The sequence below is a fragment of the Notamacropus eugenii genome, chromosome 1 (assembly GCF_028372415.1).
Source record: "Notamacropus eugenii isolate mMacEug1 chromosome 1, mMacEug1.pri_v2, whole genome shotgun sequence".
Lineage (NCBI taxonomy): Eukaryota > Metazoa > Chordata > Mammalia > Diprotodontia > Macropodidae > Notamacropus > Notamacropus eugenii.
In genome coordinates this window covers 45,068,819-45,088,456 of record NC_092872.1, presented here as the reverse complement: position 1 = coordinate 45,088,456, position 19,638 = coordinate 45,068,819, and the positions used below count along the sequence as shown (strand labels likewise).

Sequence of the window (19,638 nt, the reverse complement as noted above, 5' to 3'; positions counted from 1 at the left end):
CTCTCTGGCCCCAGCTTCCCCTGGCAACAGCCTAGTGTCTCTGTCTCCTTACAGGGCAAGAAAACAAGTCCCATCTGTATCTCAAAGGGGAAAAATTCAATCTGGTATGCACATATGGCAGCTTTATCCCCTTGGGAAGCTTCTTGACCATTGGTGAGGATGGATTCCCCACCTCCTGGGGAGAAGATGGGAATAATAATTGTACCTTTACTATTTATCCCACTGGGTTGTTAGAAAATCATGACTTAAAAATATCTGACAAATATAAGCCATGCCATAGTGTACATGGTAGATCTCTATGTCTGGTTTTCATGGCATCGGAGGGAAGGAGAGTGGAGTGCTTACACACCAGCTTCTGCATGAAGATTTCCTCCCCCTTTAGCTGCTAGTGTTCACCCTCCCCATGCTACTTGGTATTAATTTTGAATATAGTCTATAAATACTTATATATGTACATATTGTCTGCTATGTTAGAATATAAGTTCATTGAAAGCAGAGACTGTCTGATTTGTCTTTATACCCCATGAACTAATAGTACCTGATACATAAATACATAAATGCTTATTCATTGATATCTAGGGGATATTATCCATCACTAGATCATTGGAATTAACAGAATGTTTATAATCTGCCACTAAGTACTCCACACATAGTAAATACTTAATAATTGTTGGAGTTAATAGTTTTGACCTTCATGTTTCAATCTCTTCTGGGCTCACCTGCAAAAGTATTTGTCATGAAGTCTAAACTCTGTCTGGCATTCAAGGCTTTTCACGCTACAGTGAAAATCTCCTCCACTACCACCCCTAAGGAACCTAGCACAGGTCCTCAAATAGAGGAGGGGCTTAATAAAGGTTTCTTTATTGAATGAATAGTAGTCATCCTGCCTAGACTTGTTGAATTGAAAAGAATTTATTGAAAGCAAACATCAGACACATATCATCCCTCCCCCTTTCCTCACCTTCCCAGCTTTGGTTTGCACACTGAGTACATGTATGTACACACACACACACACACCCACACACCACAACCTTTAGTAAACAACAAAAAAATCCTTATAGCAAATACAAATGTTTATATAGTACAATATCTCCGGCAGTTCCAGAATATTCCTCCTACCTTCTCAATCTTCTCCCAGACTATGTAGTTCGAACACCCCAGAGGTCAACGTGAGAAAGACCATCTCATCTGCTTCCAGTCACAATAATTTCCACACTAACCAAAATGCTGAGGTATTTATTTGCTGTGAGAGGAAGTTCTGGGATCAACTATTGATGGCTCTGGTATTTGCCTTGGTGCAGGGAATGATGAAAGTTGAACTGGTACTAGTTGAATATACTGCCCAATTCTCTTCCTGTCACCCCATAGAATATAAGCTCCCTGAGGGCAGAGACTAATTTTTTGTCATCATGTCTCTGCCACTTAGCACATTTATTGTTGCTCAGTTGATTCAGTTGTGTCTGGTTCTTCATGACCCAGTGGACCATACTGTTGGTCAGGTTTTCTTGGCAAAGATACTAGAATGGTTTTTCATTTCCTTCTCTAGTAGAATAAGGCAAAGGAAGGCTAAGTGATTGGCCCAGAGTCACACATCTAGTAAGTGTCTGAGGCCAGATTTGACCTTAGGTCTTTCTGACTCCTGGCCCAGCGATCTATCCACTGATCCACTTAGCTGCTTTGCTTGGCACATAACTCTGAATAAATGTTTTCTTACATTGAAATGAATTCACTAATTACTCAACTGGAGCCAAGTTGGTCCCTTTTCAGCCTCCTGTTGAAGGAGCTGGGTAACATCCAAAAGAGAGAAAAGAAGAGGAGCAAAAGGCTTGGGTAATCCACAAAATGGATAATTGGGAGTTGATTACATGTCCTCATTATCTCCATCGAATGGTGGAAGTCCCAGAGTATAGCTATTGCTGTTTACATCTCACATAGGGAGTTGGTTTGGGGACTTTTTCTACTCAGTATCCCCAAATTTAGCAGGAATCTGGTGGGAAGTCCTAAAATCCTCATCATTGGCATTGGGTTTGTTTTATTTCTCCTGGGAAGTCACTTAATTCTCCTAAGCCCCAGTTTCTTTATCTACAAAATGGAAATAATAATAGCAGCAACTTTATTGTATTGTTGTGAAGAACAAATGAGATAACCTACGTAAAGTACTTTGGGTTATCTTAAAGCACTCCATAAAGGCTAGCTATTATAAGTAGTAATTATTGAAGTGTTCCCTGTTGTATCTCACCTGGAAGGCTAGTGCCTTCTCACAGTGCGGCTAGTGCCAAAGACCGGTAGTTAGAAGCCCTGGCTTCAAGTCCTTAGCTCTGCTACTTACTGAGCTGTATGTGACCTAGGACAAGGTGCTTCACCTTCCTGAGCAGGCCTTCATTTCCTCTGTAAAAGGATGGGGTTTGATTACAAGGTCTCTAATGGTCCTTCTAACTTCAACATTCTATGTTCTAAGGTCCCCTTCTCCTTCAGCATTCAGTGTTCCAAGTTCCCTTCGGGCTCTCAACTTCAATGTTCTATGATTTCCAGAAGGTACTTGGGACTTTTCCATGTCAAGGTTTGGCAAGTGAGAAGAAAGGGAAGCTTGGAAATAAATTCTGGCTAGAAACCACCAAGACAGAGTGTCCAATGGAAAAGGTGCAGAGGGGATTGCAGTTTCTATAATCGTCAGGTCATAAAATAATTGAATACAGGAGTAAGGCATGCCCTGAGTATCCAGACGCAGAAAATTCATGAACATTCAAAACATCGAGGGGCTGTTCCTCTGTAAATCATCAGCTATATCCACCCCAGGCCTTGCCAACATTCTTTTGGAGAAGTGTCCAGCTTTGAGCAGAGTTTCGTGTGCACAACAAAAATTGCTGGACTGTTGCCTGCTCTGAGGCTCCTGTATTTCACTAGGGGACAAGTGGCCTAAAAGAGGTTCTTTTAGGACAGTGATAAAAGAAGAGGATGGAAAAAAGCCGATATGTAGCCCCTACCCCTGCTCAGACATACTTCTTCAAACTGTTTAATGAGCCTCTAGAATTAAGATTGTCTGCTCTTAGTCCCAAAGCTGCTTCCCTCCACCCCACCTAGTGAATAGGCATCAGGCTGTCATCTATGGGTCTGGCTCATGGGTGGACAACCACTTTCTGTGGTAATAGGACTGGCATACTGACTTAGTAAAGGTCTAAATGGAAAAAACATTTCACACACAAAGGAAATTCAATGATTCCTCAAACCAAGTGTGTATTACTATTGATTGGGAGGACTGCCAAACTCCCCAAAGCTCATCTAAGAAACTTTCATGTAGGTGTTGCCCTCTTGTTCACAGTCTGCCATGTTGGGACTGAAGGACTGGCTTAGGCTCAGTACATCACCAGGGTTAGGCTTTAAATCAAGGGATCCTTTCCATTTATCTGAAGTGGAGCCAAATGGGTCTTCACAGTCTTGAGAAAGGAGAGACATACAGATCCCTAGAGAAGACTCTTCCTCCAAACGGCTCTCCCCAAGAAACTCCGTAGAACAGGTTCTTGGCACCTTATTCTCTGTACTCTCCATTATTTCTGAGGGGCAGAAGCTGGTGGTTTTTGTGTGAGAATGAGGCAATGTTTCTAGGACCTCAACCATACAGTTGCATTTTGTGCTCTGGCCATTGCCCAAGGGTGTATAATTTTTATCAGGACTTGGACATCTCTTTAGGTGCCCACATAGATGACAAGTCAAGGTAGAATAGATTATACCACTACTGAAATCTAACTTGGAACTGACTGAGGACTCCTCAGGGGTGTCCTCATGTTTCTTGGTGCCATTCCAGTCCAATGGCAGAGAATGCTTTCCTATCTTTTCCTCTGATGTCTCCTGGGGGCTGTATGTCTTGAGGAAGCTGGAGGGCATGGGGCTGTGCTGGTATTTCTGAGGGAGGGCTTCTCCTAAATCCAGGCCAAAGGTAAATAGTGGAAGTGAGGTTGCCTCCTCTGCCTCTTGGCTAGGAAAGATAAGATTTTCTAATGACTTGTATCCCCCTTTCTCTTTTCCAAACTCTGACTCATCACCAGAGGTCTCTGCAGAGGTTTCTTTCTTAGAGTCATTTAGGAGACTCGCAAAGGATCGATATCCAGATTCTTGAGAGACATTGAAGCTAGCTGCCTTATAATTCTGGTCATTGCCTTGCTTTACAGCATTGTCAAAACACCGGTAGCCTGATGTTGCTAAAATGGTGGGGCAAGTGACATCTCCTTCTTGTTTGAGAACTCTCTGTCTTAGAATTTCCTCCCAGCTTTCTCCCTCTGACTGGAACAAAGAAGATGGTTCACTGTCAGGGGAGGAAGACATTTTAGAGTCCTCTGAGCAGCTAACCCCATCCTGTAAATCAGGGTCTTCATGGCATGGGGTCATCTGTTCCCATGAACAGTCAGATGAGCCCATGGGAAGGCCTGACTCTTCCTCAGTCCTGGGCAAGGACTGGGCCAGGAGGCTGCTGAAACTTCGATAAGCAGGGTTATCATCAACTTGGGGTGCTTCTGAAATGGCTGCATTTGCTAAGTCCAAGGCTGACCCAGTGCTCTGAGTTTGAGAAGCTGAAGGAAACTGCTGCTGCTCTTGGTGGGACTCAGGAGGCTGTCTGGGAGAAGCAGTATCGATGCTAGGACTCTGGCACAGAGTTTCAGATCGCTCAGAAATGTGTGGACCATTTAAGCAACCATTCTGGAAAATGGGTGAACCTAGCTTGGTAGGGCTATTCCAGCAGTGTCTTGGATCTTTGCTTTCCTTAGGTGGTGACTCGGTTGCATCTGCCAAGTCCTTGTATTTCCCAGATGGCTTGCTGGAACACGGCATAAAAGTCTCCTCTCCTATGAGATCAAGGAATAACATCTGGACAAACTTGTTTGCGAGGACTTCTTTGTTCTTTATGAAACTGCTTGTGCTGTTTTCTGGGGATGGGGAGAAGGAAACCTCCTCAGCATCCCCTTCCTCACTTTCCACCTCAGCCTCATAAAGCTCGATCGACTGCACCACACTGATCTTCTCCGGCACTAAGACACATCTAGAGGCTTCCATTGGCCACCTTTCTTGTTTGCTAGGGAGAGGGAGATGGGTGTCCTCCTCTTTCTCTGCTGAGTTGTGGCTAAGCAAACAAGGAAACAACTTGGAAAGGCATGTCTTCCAGTGCCTAATTTTTTGGAGAGGAAATAAAAAAAGATGAGGTAATGTATTGTATATGTTTGTAACTATGTATATGTTTGCAACTATGTCACATATACTATATATGTTTGCCACTATGTCACATCTGTATAGTACTATAGATTTTACAAAGTGCTTTCCTCATAGCCTTGTGAGTTAAGACTGGACAGGTAGATTTGGGCAGCATGTAATGACTAGATTTGGATTCAGAAGCCCTGGGTTCTTATTAGCTGTGGGACCTTGGACAAGTCACTGAACTTTCCTGAGATTTCTCATCTGTAAAATGAGGAAGTTGAACTAGATGATCTTCAATGGCCTTTCCACCTCTAAATTCTATGACTCTATGTTATGAATCACTAATAATTAGGTAGATACAAATTAAAGTTATGCTGGAATTCTACCTCATATCACATTGGTAAAATTGGTCCAGTCATTTTTGGGAAACAATTTAGCATTATGTCCCTAAAGTAATTACACTGTACATATCTTTGATCTAGTGATACTAGACCTCTACCCTAAGGAGATCAAAGAAAGAGGAAAAGGATCTATATGTACAAAAATATGGATCTTCATTTGGTTGCAAAAAACTGAAAACTAAAGAGGTGCTTATCAGCTGGGGAATGACTGAACAAATAATGGTGTAGGAATGATGAATATGAAATGCTACTGTCCTGGAAGAAATTATAAGAAGGATGCTTTCAGAGAAACCAAGAAAGGCTCTTATGATCTAGAGTGAAATAAGCAGAACCAGGAGAAAAATTTATACGATGACACCATTGTAAGAACAAACAACTGTGAAAACTTAAGAATTCTAAAAGGATCCATCATGATAGACTTGGGGTACAATGTAAGACTTTGTTTTGGACATAACCAACAAAATAATTTTGTTCAGTTTTTTTGCTCATATTTGTTGCAAGGGTTTTCTTTTTCTTTTCTTTTTTTAATGGGGGAAGGAGGAAAAGTGTGAGGGAGAGAAAAAAACACTGTTAAAATAAAAAAAAGAAGACAATTCAGAGCCCAAAATATGATACTATTATTTCTACCATTTACAAATGAAGAAACTAAGGTTCAAAGAAATTAATGATCTGCCCAGGTCACACAGTTGGTAAATACTGGAAACAAAAGTCAGACCCAAGTTTTATGATTTCAAAGTCCTCTTCCTTTCCACTATACAGTGACTGCTTCTCCAGTGTTAATAGTTCTAGGTATATGGATTGTGACAACTAAGAATTTAGTCTTGATAATGAAATAAGCGCATTGATTCTGAGTTTTTTAAAAAATTGCAGTTTTTAATTAACTTGCAGTTAATTGATTTTGTCCAGTAACAGACTAAGTCATGGTTCTTTGTCTCTGAACTTAATTCAAAATTCATCTGGTCTGTGTAATGAACTCCAGTTAGAACTACAATTCTCTTGTTAATCACCACTCTATTACTGTGCAAGGAAATGTGTTATCCTTATGGGATACAGATGGATACCAGGGAGTCTGATCTAGTATCTTTACACCACCAAGCTATCCTTCAGTGATTTCTGGTTTGTCTTCCAAAGAAGCCTGGTTTGCTACCTCTGTCCTTGAAGATGCAGCTAGATTCATACAATGAATATGTCTTAGTCCCAGAAGGAAAGGAAGGGCTTGTGGCTAGACCTCATTCCCAATGTCCAACCAATCATATTTTCTTCCATTTTTGATATTAGCTTATTTTTGTACTTCCCTAAAACTATAAACGTGTGTCATCCCTCTCATCCGGGGTCTTAGCTTTGCTGAGGAAGTTAAGATCTTAGTTGTTGGCAAATTCATGCTTTACTAATAAACTGATTGTGTTCAGAACTCTGTGCCTCAGTCTACCTAAATTTTAACTGTCTCAGTAAGATGATTTCCACCTTGAGAACTGAAGATCATTCTTTATAGTATCCTCTCTCTCTAAAGTAACCAGAAAACATATTGTTCCCTTGCTTTCCCACTGTCCCAGATTTCCCTTGACCTCCTCTCTCAAGGGTCAGTGTTCTACTTACTATTTATATTCATACTTGCTCCTCATCAGCTTAACAGAACATAAATACATATCCAGTCTTTTTCCTTTTCTCCTTCCCATTCTCAAACACAGTTTCCTCAATAAAAACCAAATGCAGAGAGACAAGACTATCCAAAGCAGAGTCAATATAAGTGATTTTTGTTCCTCTGCCTGATTAAAAAAAAAATAACTATAACTGGCCAGATGTGGTGGCTTGAGGCTGCTGGGGAGTTGGATGCTGGTGGATCACTTGAGTTTGGGAGTTCTGAGCTACAGGAAGCTAAAACCCAAGGGGGTGTCTCCAATATGATGAACACCTAGAAGCAGAGGGCCACCAAGTTCCCCAAGAAAGGGCAAGCCAACCCAGGTTGGAAAAATGGAGCAGGTTAAAGCATGGGATTAACCCATGAGTAGCTGGTGGAGAGACAGGGAGACCTAGTCTTAAATAAATATAAATCATAATAGTTGACACATATCACTTTTTTATCATAAAAAGCACTTTCAAATACATTATCTATTTAGCCTCCAAAACAACTTTATGCAAAGCAAGGATTATTATCCCAATTTTAAAGATGAGGCTGTTAAAGAATGTTAGATAACTTGGCCAAGGCCACCTGCCTAGGAAATGGGCAGAGGCAAAATTCAAACCTAGGTCTTCTGACTCCTAATCCCATTATTCCTTGAGGCAGCCAGGTGGTTCAGTGGATAGAATGCTGAGCCTGGAGTCAGGAAGATTTGAGTTCAAATCTAGCCTCAGGAACTTACTAGCTTTGTGACCCTGGGCAAATCACCTAATCTCTGTCTGCTTCAGTCTACTTCAATGGTTGGTGGTTGTTTTCAGTTATAAGCAAGTCTTCATGACCCCATTTGGGGTTTTCTTGGCAAAGATACTGGAGTGGTTTGCCATTTTCTTTTCCAGCTCATTTTTCAGGGGAGAAAACTGAGGTAAACAGGGTTAAGTGACTTGCTCAGGGTCACACAGCTAGTACTTGAGATCAGATTTGAACTCAGGAAGATAAGTCTTCCTGACTCCAGGCCTGGCATTCCATCCATTGCACCCCCTAGATGCCTTTCTTCCAATGTAAAATGAGGGTAACAGTAGCAGCTCCCTCACAGGGCTATTTTGAGAATCAAATGAGATAATCTTTTTAAAGTTCTTAGCACAGTATCTGTTACATAACACTGTGTTCCCTTCTCCTTCCCTTGACTGTTTGCCCAGAAGAGGCTTGTTTGACCAGGCCTGCTACACGATTTCCATTTAATCTGCTCCTCAGTTCATTCTGGCTTGTGGCTGAGCTGATATACTTACGGGAATTTTTTCTTTTCTTTTGCTTTAGGCAGTTTCTTCCATGCTGAAATCTAAAAGAGAAAGAACAAGGGAACATATAGTCAACCTTGGCAAAGGCAGGGCCAAAATTTCCCACTCCTCTATAGACAAATTCAGTGGCTCCATGGTGGAGAGGTTGCCCATAACAAATTTTAAAACCTTTCTCCTCTCTCATGCTCCTTTGGATTGGGAACTCATGTGAACTTTCCTCTCGCTCTCAAGGGCATTCCATCTTTCTGATTTCCCAGGTTCACAGCCTTGCTATCATCCTTGACTACTCCCCCTTCCTCACCCCACATATTTATTCAATGGCCAAATCTTGTCCTTTCAACCTCCATGACACCTTTTGCTTATAGCCCTTCCTCTCTACTATATAACTACCAGTCTAGTTCTAGCCCTAGTTATCTCTCATCTAGACTAGTACAATACCTTAACTTTCTGAGTGTGGGTCCTCTCTTCCCTGATGTGAAAATTACAAACTATTCACATGTTAGTAAACAGTCTTGGTTAGTAGATTTTGGCCAAACCAATTCACTTGATGACCAACCTTCTCATGAAGGCTTGTTCTCCAATGACAGGCACATAGTTAGGTGCTAAGTATGTATTCAAAACTTTTCCAGCTTGGTAGGACCTGCTGGGTTTTGTGTTCTTTCTCTTTCCCCCAACTTTGTCTAAGCTTTATCATTAGAAGGGGGCACAACAGAGGTGATCTATGATCATTCCATGCTGACCCATCAGTACACATTCAAGGCTGATCCCCAACCCCTTAAAGAACCAGGTTGTTTCAGACAAAGACTCAGTTCATGGACCTTCCCTGTAGCTTCTCCACTGATTTTCTACTGATCTAGGTGGTTTGAAATATATGGTCCTGTACTTGCCTTCCTGATCCATGCCAATTTCTTGGATTTTGGCATTTTGCAGCAACCCAAGTTTCACAACCTGATCTCTCTGCATCCTGATCCCACACCCAGTCTGAATGATGGTGCACCAGCATATGCTGGCCATGGGTAAGGGTTAAACCATTGGACTACCTTTCAAGATAAGTCACCTCCATTGCATACAACTGGGAAATAAGAAATACAGATAATGGGGTATAGAAATTTATCTTGCCCTACAGGACAAGAGAGAAGATGGGGATAAGGGAAAGGAGGGGTGTTAGGGAGGGCACATTGGTGGAAGAGGCAATCAGAATGCAAGGCGTTTTGGGGTGGGGGAGGGGAGATATGGGGAGAAAATTTGAAACTCAAAACTTTGTGGAAATGAATGTTGAAAATTTAAAATTTAAAAAAAATAAAGATGTTCCTTAGTCAATAGGAAATTATAGTCATATCTGAAACTGATCATTGAAGCCTGCTATTTTAAGATTTTATGGGACTATTAACTGACTGTTCTTCTGAGTCTAACTCCAGGTGTGGATAATAAGAAAGGACATCTGAGTCACTGATCCCCTGGCGAGCCTATGAGATGCTGGTATGAACCGCAAACAGGGGTGATCTCATGGGAAGGTTGTGAAAATGACTGTTCACCCTGAGCTGAGGTAGGATTCTCCTGACTCAATTTCCCTACTGACACCTGGCAGACTATAAGCCTGGCCGAATGCCAGTTGACGATCTACTCCTGTGTGGAATTGACATGAAGTTAGAGAGATGTTGTTTCCCTGAAATGTCCCTACTCTTAGTGGCAATTTCCTATAATCAAAAATTTTGTAAGCATAATATCAGATCTATTAAATAATAGATAGGGGAACATCAGAGGTTAAGTGCAAAACTTAGGCTATTATGCTTAGGATTTTAGACTAACGACAATATATTAGGGTCCTTTAATTCTTAGTAATAGTTTGGAGATAATCAGGTCAAAGGCTTATAAGGTTAGCATACATAGTCATTATTATTTTTTTCTCAGTTGGTTAATGTTAAAAGATTAGTTGGTCTATATTGTAAAGGTTTTAAAAGAAGCATCACATGACCAGAAGCTGGAATTGTTTTATGATGTGACATGTACTGTATTAAAAATGATTACTTATTGTATTTGTGTACGTACTGGAGCCTGTCATTAATTCCTTAGTGAAATCTCATCGTCCTGATGGGGAAAAGGAATAGTGAATTAATGTAAAATGTAAAAACTGGGTTCTAATGCGAATTTCTTAAACATGACAGTTGGCCAAAACTCCATTTTAATAAATTTTTCTTGATAAAAAAAAAGATAAGTCACCTCCACACAACTATGAAACATCAGAAAAGAAAATACTGTTTCAGTGTTATTCTTCAATTTGGTTTTTGTCCAACTCTTTGTGACCTCATGGACCAAACATGCCAGACCCTTTTATCCTCCACTATGTCTTGATGTTTGATATTTTCATGATATGACCTCTCCATCTCACCCTTTGTCATTCCCTTTTCCTTTTGCTTTCAACCTTTCCCAACATCAGGTCTCTTCCAATGAGTCCTGTCCTCTCATTATGTGGCCAAAGTATTTAAGTTTCAGCTTTAGTATTTGATCTTTAATGAATAGCCTGAATTAATTTCTTTAAATATTGAGTGCTTTGACCTCCTTGCTGTCCAAGGGACTCTCAAAAGTCTTCTCCAACACCACAATTCAATAGCATCTAGTAGTGGTAAAGAAGAAAGTAGATCCCCTCTCTGCAATAACTTTTCCCCCTCAATAACAGCTGTGGGGGCTGAGCTGATGGGCTGTTAAAAGGGCCCTTAGAGGTCATCGAAAGTTCTAAACCTGTGATCTATGGACCAGGGGTCATTGTTTCTTCAAATAAATACATATATTTATTCCTCAGTTGTCCGTTTACATATTCTTCTGTTTGTTCCAGAACTGTCCAGGCAAGCCAGGATACCTTGGTGATCCATTCTAGAATTTAATTTTACTCTAACAAGTCCCACTGTGATCTGCTTTAGGAAGCCACTGGGAGTTTGCTTCTCTAAACTCATTTTAGCAATTCTCTAAGTTCCTCAACCCAACCACAGCCTTGGGTCTCACCTCCACTTCCCTCCAAGATTATGAATGCCCCCACCCACGCAGCAGTGGGAACAACTTCAGAACTCCAACCTCCACCCAAACAACTACAACTCTCCACAAGCCAGTACTTTTTAAAAAATAATCAACAAACAATAAATCCAATGATATTTTGTATTCTCTATACTTTTCAATCAGTTGTGGAATTGTAAAGAAATAATCTGCCATAAAAGAGTGTTTATGAACGCCTGCTTTCTGTTCTCTTCTTGTACTTCATCATTGATAATCTCCACATGCATATAGGTCATTCTCATAAAGCTTTTATGGAGATAAGAAAGTAGGTGTATGGATCAGTAGTTACTGACGTATGTTAGTATTGGCTTAAGCAAAACATACTAATGAAGGTAAATAAATCTACTGGGGAAGAAATTAAATCATACACACATTCCAAAATACTATTATCTTTGAATTACCTATGCTACTACTCAAAACACTGATACAGAGAATTGAGAGTGAGCTGATGTGATCCTGATGTGGGATGTCTTCAGAGTCACCTACCTGTTGGTTCTGAATAATGATGGCAGTTAAGTGACTATGGGCTGGGTTGGGGATCTGGTCCCACCACACTTTCTTAATCCTGTAAAACAAGAAGTTTCTAGTGTTTGTCATATGAGTCAGACAGTTTGGGGTGAGAGAAGGGAACGTCCTCCAGGAAAACTGTTGGAGTTGGTGCAGAGAAAAACATAAGGAATCAAGGAGAGAAAGTATCAAGAATACCTGTGGACTCTGATCCCTTCTCACCTAGGCAATCCTTCCACAGTGAGCCCTCAAGGGTCAAGCTTTGGAAAAATGGGTGGAGGCCTTACAAGTTCATGGGATTCAAAGATGAACTTGCCCAAGATCACATAGTCACCAGGGTCAAATTTGAACCCAAGTTTTTTAAGTCCCAATTCAGCATTCTTTCCACTACACCATGCCACATAAGGGACCCTGGAGATCAAACATTTCAAACCTTCTTATAAAATACTCATTTTATCAAGGAGGAAACTGAGGGTCAGGGGAAATGATGTACCAAGGGTTACAAAGACATTTAGTGACAGGGTTATGACTGGAACCTGGTTCACCTGAAGTTTAGACTCATATTCTTTATATTTTTCCAGGCTAAAGAAATATTTATTAAAAAGAGATATCAGGCCCTTTGACAGAGACCCATTTGCTCCAGAAAAGTTCATTCTGATAAAACAATCATGAATGTTTTTGCATATGATTCCTATTTCTATAGTGCTTTAAGGTTTACAAAGCACTTTCCCCAAAACAACCTGGAGAGATTAGTCTCTCCATTTTGTAGATGAGACAACTGAAGCTAAAGGAAGTGATATGACTTGATCAATATCACCTATCTATTAAATGGTGGAACCAGAAATAGAACCAAGACTGTTAACTCCAACAAGGCATCTTTCTGTTATCATCATGACCCTAACTATGATTCACCTTAGACACAACCCTTCTGTGTCATTCATTTGCCAAAGTGGAAAGGAAGTGACTTTACTGAGTGTGAATTCAACCCTGCACATAATACATTTCAAGCCCATAAACAAGTGCTGGAGATATTAGGATGAGAGATGATAAACTAAAAAAGTAAGTTGACTGTGGAAGACCTTAAATATAAGGTTCTAAGGAGTTCATGTTTTAATTCTAGCGGGAATAGGGAGCCACTGAAGATTTCTGAGCAGAGAAGTGACATGGTCAAACCTGTACCTTAGGAAATTACTTAGCACCTTCATGAAGAATGGATTGGAGTGGGGCAGGTAGGGGTGGGAGAGAGAGTAGGAACAAGCAAATGAGTGAGAAGGTTATTTTAAGGCCTAACCTAGGAGGCTAGAGACTGGAGTGGAAAGAAGGAGAGACAAGAGAGAGATGACAGTGGTAGAATCAACCACCTAAGTAACCACCATCACATTTCTTATCCTAATATGGCTCCTATTTGGCTTCCTAGGAAGTCTGCTGACTAAACTAATATGAGACAAAACTGTACTTACTTGATGACACTGAAATAGCACAGCAAGTTAACAAAAAGGATCAAGACGCAGAAAATGGGCACCCCCAATTCCAGGCCACTCAGTAAAGGTTTTTCATACTCTAGGAAGGAAAGAGACCATCACAATGTTACATTTTGTTATAGATTTTTCAGCTGGGAATTTTTTGAAATAGACTAGTTCAATTCAATAAACATTCATTAAGAGCCTACTATGTGCCAGGTGCTGGGCTTAACAAAAGACAAAAGACAGTTCCTATCCTCAAGGAGCTTATAATCTAATGTCTCCAATTCAATTCATCAACTCATTTTTTGAGTGCCTACTCATGTGAATCAAAGAACAGATGGATGAATATATTTTTTTATGATGTATTAAGTGCTTACTATGTGCCAGAAGAAGTGTGGTATAATGGATTGGGAACTAGCCTCAAAGCTGGGAGGACCTTGGCTGTTTGATTCTGGTCAAGTCATTTAACCCCTCAATTTCCCCAAAAAACTCTCTGAGATTAGAAGTTGCAGAGAATGTGTCAAACTATGAGTGGAGGAAATTTCCTTACCCAGGATTCTCCTATCCAGTGAAGTCAAATCCCAACCCCTATTATTATGTGCCAAGCACTGCGATAGGCACAAAGACAAAAACAAGACAATCCTTGCCCTGGGCAAACAGCTGGAGAGCAGTGTGGATAGCAGTTTCACAGATAGACATAATATGAACAAAGCAAATACAAAATTATCTTGGTGGAGGGGAAAGAAATAAGAACTGAAAGGGTTAGGAGGGGAAACCTGAGCTGTATTTTGAAGGAAGCAAGAGATTTCATGATGCAGAGATGAAAAGGGAGAACATTGTAGACATGAGGGACATCCAGGATAAAAAAAAAAAATCAGTGCTTGAGGATATGGTGTGGTAGAGACAGCAAGCAAATGGTCCAGTTTTACTGGACCACAAAATAAAATTGTCTGGGTGGAGTTGTGGGAAGAACATTAAATTTGGAGTCAGCGGCCCTGAGTTCAAATTTGGGTTTCACCACTTGTCTGTGTAACCTTAAGGAAATCATTTCAACTCTGGGCTGGAGTCTCTTTCCCCATAAAATCGGAGGACTGAACCAGATGATGACTTTCAAGGTCTTTTCTAGCTCAACAACCAAAACTGTATATTGGAAAGTTCAGAAGGGGGTAGATTTCTCTGAAGGTGCTCACTTCAAAAGTCATTGGACGTTTGTGGGAGCCCCTTGGCCCTTTGTATCAGTGTAACCAATTCTCGAATATCAGCACCTTCAAAGTCATCTAATGCTTGGATGCTGACCACTCACCATTATACCATTCGATGGTGTGGCTCCAGTCACTCCATGGTCCTTTGTAACCTACCATGCCTGAAACTTTTGACTTCACTCGAGCAGTGTAGAAGCTTTTATTTTCCAGTTGGGAAGCAAAGATGGTCAGGTTGGAGATTCCTTCGGTCTGTTTTTGGATAGGCTGGAAGTAAACATAAGCAATCAGAAGACTATCTCCACTGTGGTTCTGCCTTAGCCCTGCAGGGAACTACTGTACTCAGTCTATGACCAATGAGTAGCAGGGTCAAGGAAAATGACTATGGCCACAGGGACATGGAGGAAACAGCATTGGATGGTAAGAGAAAGGTACGGAAAAGAGACCAAAGGATTATACAGTTATATCCGGAAGGGACCTTAGAAATCCTTTTGTCCAGTTTATTCATTTTGGTTGTTGGGTGCTTTTGGTCATGTCTGACTCTCTGTGGCCCCATTTTGGGGTTTTCTTGGCAAAGATACTGGAGTAGTTTGCCATTTCCTTCTCCAGCTCATTTTACAGATGAGGAAACTGAGGAAAAAGAGGTTATGTGACTTGCCCAGGGTCACACAACTAGTAAGTTTCTGGGGTCAGATTTGAGCTGATGAAAATGAGTCTTCTTGCCTCTAGATCCAGGGCTGTATCCACTGCACCACCCAGTTGCCCTCATTTTATTTTACAGATAAGGAGAATGAGGACCAGAGAGGTGAAGTAATTTGCCCCAAATCACATAGCAGTCAGTAGTGGAACTGGGATACGAATTCAAATCATCTTACTCTAAATCCAGAAATCTTTCTGTTATTCCACAGTGTTTTCTATGAGATGGAAGGGTACTAAAGATAAAACATTGCTTACTGAGAGCCCTAGCTACCCCAGGAGATAATAAGAGTTACAACAATAAAAATAATTATAGTAATATATTTTAGTAAATAATTAATTTATAATAAATTAATTTATAATAAATAATTATAGTAAGAATCTATATATGCTTTAAAGTTGGAAAAAACAATTGACACCTATTACCCTATAAGGGCATAGTTGTCTCATTTTACAGATGAGGAAACAGGTGGAGAGAGAATAAATTATTATACCAAGGATTGCCTACAGTCCCACAGCTAATGAGTATCCATCTAGCACTCTATGAGCTGTGCCACTTAGCTATCTCTTGGACAGCTATTTCTTCCATTTAAGCAGAGGAGACAGGGCAGAAATTTCCTCAGACATCTCTTCATTTCCCACATGGCTGAGAGAATTCTGGGACTTCTCTTTGGAATTCTTTGACCATGATCTGGGGTCAGGTACTTCCCCATCCCTCATTTTTTTTTTTTTTTAGCTTTCTCTTGTACATTATCTTTCCCTATTAAACTCTAAGCTCCTTGTGGGCAAGGACTCCCCATCCCAATGCCATCATAATTGCTTCTCCAGCACCTAGCATAGTGTCCGTCAGTAAACATGACAAATGTTTACTGACTATTTAGGTTCATAGAATACTGTAAATTATAGGTTTGTTGGCAAAATTCCATTAAAAATCATCATGAATATGGATACTATAGAAAGAACAGCAGGCATGGAGTTAGGAGACCTGGGCTTGAAACTCAGATTGCCGTGCATTCTCTATATGACCTTTGTACGTCACTTGGAACTTAGTTTCCTCATCTGTAAAACAAGTGGGGGTAACCTCTATCACAGAACCATAGATTTGGAGCTGGGGGACACTGGAAGTCAGACAGCATGACACCCTCATTGTACAGATGAGGAAACTGAGAGCTCAAGAAGACTAGCCTAAGGTAAGCGGCAGAACCAGGATTCTGGTTCAGGTCCTCTATGTTCAATGATTTTTCCTAGACTTTTAAGGCCCCTCCAAAGTTCTAAATCCTCTGATCTCATAATTTGTATATGGCTTGTTTATATTGCAGTTCTATTAACTTCTTTTGTATTTCTGAAGTTTAGAAATCACATTCCCAGGCTAAAGGACTTAGAGATGAAAGTGCCATTACGTCATCTTATCATTATTGCCTCTCTCTTTGCGTGCTGATCACGATCACAACAATTATAGCGTTCAGATAAGATTTGCAAAATCTCACGCAATTATAACTATCTTGGGAGTCCAGCACTCATACTGCTTCAGCACTGTCTTGGGATTTTGCTTGCATTTTTGACTAACATTTAGACTTAAAATCTATTCTCTACAATCCTCTTTCCTGAATTATTTCAGAGTATTACCAAAGGAGCAACTTTGCATAAAGTTCCTGTTTGTTACTATAGAAAGTGTGGGCACATGCTGTTCATAAGGTGTGGTCAATGTATGGTGGGTAGTGGGTCTTAGTAGAGCAGGAAGGCAATGCAGCCGAACACCCCCTCTCCCCAAAGTGGGAAGGGAACAGGTGTGGCCACTCACTCGGCAGGCAGAGGCACTGGCATTTCCACCCACACAGAGGCTGTGCGTTTGGTGAACAGATATAAAGAGAGAGGAGCAGCGAACATCGTTTACATTGCTTTTTGTTTAAAACCACTTTCTAGAAGCAGTCACGGAATGCCAGAAGATCTGGAGCCTTCTTCAATGAGACAGCTAAATTCCTGTGATCTGGGGTGCATGTGTGCGTATGTGTGTATGTGTGTGTGTGTGTGTTTTCCTCCTGGGGCACAGCCTGTTAGAACAGTGGCTGGAAAGAGCAATGTACTGTGCCTTTTGGTGCATCTTTTGTACCTATGAAAGAAAGTACTTTTTGTACCTATGAAAGAAAGTTAGTTTGTCCTAAAACCCTAATCTCCATGATGACTTAGGACCTTTGGTCCAGCAAGAGATTCATCCTTTCAGGACACTATTTCTGAGACCAGGCTTTTCCTATAGGGAATGACTGCTAGGGCTTAATAACATGACAGTGACAGAGATCCACAATGAGAGGAGAATGAAATAATGAGATTTGGGGAGCCTACTGCAGCAATCCATGTAGAGGAGTGGGAAACCATGTGTATACACATACATGTATGTATGCATGTATGTATACATATATATACGTGTATGTGTATATGTGTATGTGTGAGTATGTGTGTGAAAATAACAAAAGTAGAGCAAAAAAGAATCATCCACTAAAAAAAGAAAACAAGGAAGCTGGAACAGGCTTTATTTGTCTTGTAAATCAAAGTGAGTCTGGGAAAATCAGGGATTATTTCATTTTTTATTACTTTGTATTTGAAGGAAAAATTTTAAAATAGAACAAAGTTAGGGGGCTATTTTTGTTTTAATTTTAAGAGCAAAGAAGATCCCGTGTCTGGATTCTGTGTGTTCCCCCCTCATACACTCTCTATGGTCTGATGGTAGGGGCCATCTCTCCTATATGCTTACAAACATGCAGAGTCCCAAAGGACTAGCTCTAAGTGGCCTGACAGGATAAAAGCAGCCTCAGTAGAGGCTTTCCTTGTTAACCATTTCCTGACTGCTTTGCCCTCCACTCCCCAGTTCCTGCAGATCCCCCACTTGGTCTCTTAATGACAACTTGCTTCTCCCCATTTGCATCCTTCTGAAACCTAACTGGCTGCCCTGCCCCTTCTGATTCACAGCTGTGCTAACTTTTGTACTCCATCAATGTGCACTGTTTTTGAGGATGCTGCTTCTTGCCTACAGACTGATGCCAAATACCAGAGGAGAGATGAGGGGTGACAGACTTTTGAAAAATAGCAAGTAGAGAAGAGGAAAAGAAAAAAATCAGACTGCAGACCAGCTACTGAGCAGAGATAGGGTGTGGCACTTCTATCTGGGCACCATTCCCTATGTCATTAATTACTTACTGCTTAACTCTCCAGACCAGTTCCCTTTTCCAAGGCTTACTTTCTCCATCTGCAAAATGAGGGTGTGGGACTAGGTAATCTCTGAGTCCCCTTCCAGCTCTAAGTCTTATAAACCATACTTTTGCCCAGGTTGTCCTTCATACCTGGAATAATCTCCCTCCTCCCAGTCCCCTTCAAGTACTACCTCCTATTATAGACTTTCTTCATCCTCACCAGCAATTCTATGTCTACTTATCTCTTTCTCTCTCTCTCTCTATCCATCCATCTATAGTATTATCAGTGAATACGTTGTTGTTTCTTCCTTGTAGAAGATGTCTCATGAGTTTTATTATAAATATGACTAGCTAAAGCCAATAATTTAGTGCAAATAAACGATGGACTTTATTGCACTCAGAGGGTGGTGTTCTCAACAAGCCACTGATGGGGAATGTGTCATTCGCAATTCAGTAAACAATATTTATCATGCCCCCATCAAAGAAGGTACTTTACTCTATGAGTGAAAGCAGAATTACAGTAGCTCAAAAGAAATGTGAGATGTGCAAATTTTAAGACATCTCCACTCCACATGCTCATATGAACAATTTGTGCTGACCTGTGGTAGAGCCTTCTTAGCTCCTTTGGTCTGATCAGCCACAATTGGACACCTTGTACCTTGACCCCAACGTAGTGGTCATTTTGGTCCTCTTTGAGAATGAAAGATAACCAAGCAATATTTATACATTACACGAATAAAAGAAAAAAAAAGATGGCTAGTCATTAAAATATAGATGTTCATACAAAGAAAAAAGTATATTTGTTAAAGAAAAAATTTCTATTATTTGCTACAGGAAATAAGGGAGTTATCTTCTGAGTACAGCTAATTTCACTAAATCAAAGAGAAGTGCCTACCAGTCTAGACAAGGGAGGATAATCTAAGGACTCTGGAATCCCTCTCTTTTAACAACTAAATCTTTTTTGTACTGATAAAAGGAGTAAAGAAGACACTGAAGGATACCAGCTGCTGCAGCTCTTCTTGTAGTTCATAAAGGACAACAC

At 40.6% G+C, this 19,638-nt stretch overlaps 1 protein-coding gene across 2 annotated transcripts in view; it reads right to left on the bottom strand.

The window, feature by feature from the left end:
- Nucleotides 1–888: 888 nt before the first annotated feature.
- IL4R (interleukin 4 receptor) overlaps nt 889–19,638 on the bottom strand; it is a 53,019-nt gene continuing 34,269 nt past the window's right edge. For both annotated transcript variants that reach the window (XM_072598034.1, XM_072598026.1), the window contains exons 6-10: nt 14,820–14,982; nt 13,514–13,613; nt 12,033–12,111; nt 8,490–8,539; nt 889–5,158 (exon numbers count right to left, since the gene is read on the bottom strand). In XM_072598034.1, coding sequence (XP_072454135.1) covers nt 3,280–5,158; nt 8,490–8,539; nt 12,033–12,111; nt 13,514–13,613; nt 14,820–14,982 — 2,271 coding nt within the window. In that variant the 3' untranslated portion in view covers nt 889–3,279. The remainder of the gene's footprint in view (nt 5,159–8,489; nt 8,540–12,032; nt 12,112–13,513; nt 13,614–14,819; nt 14,983–19,638) is intronic.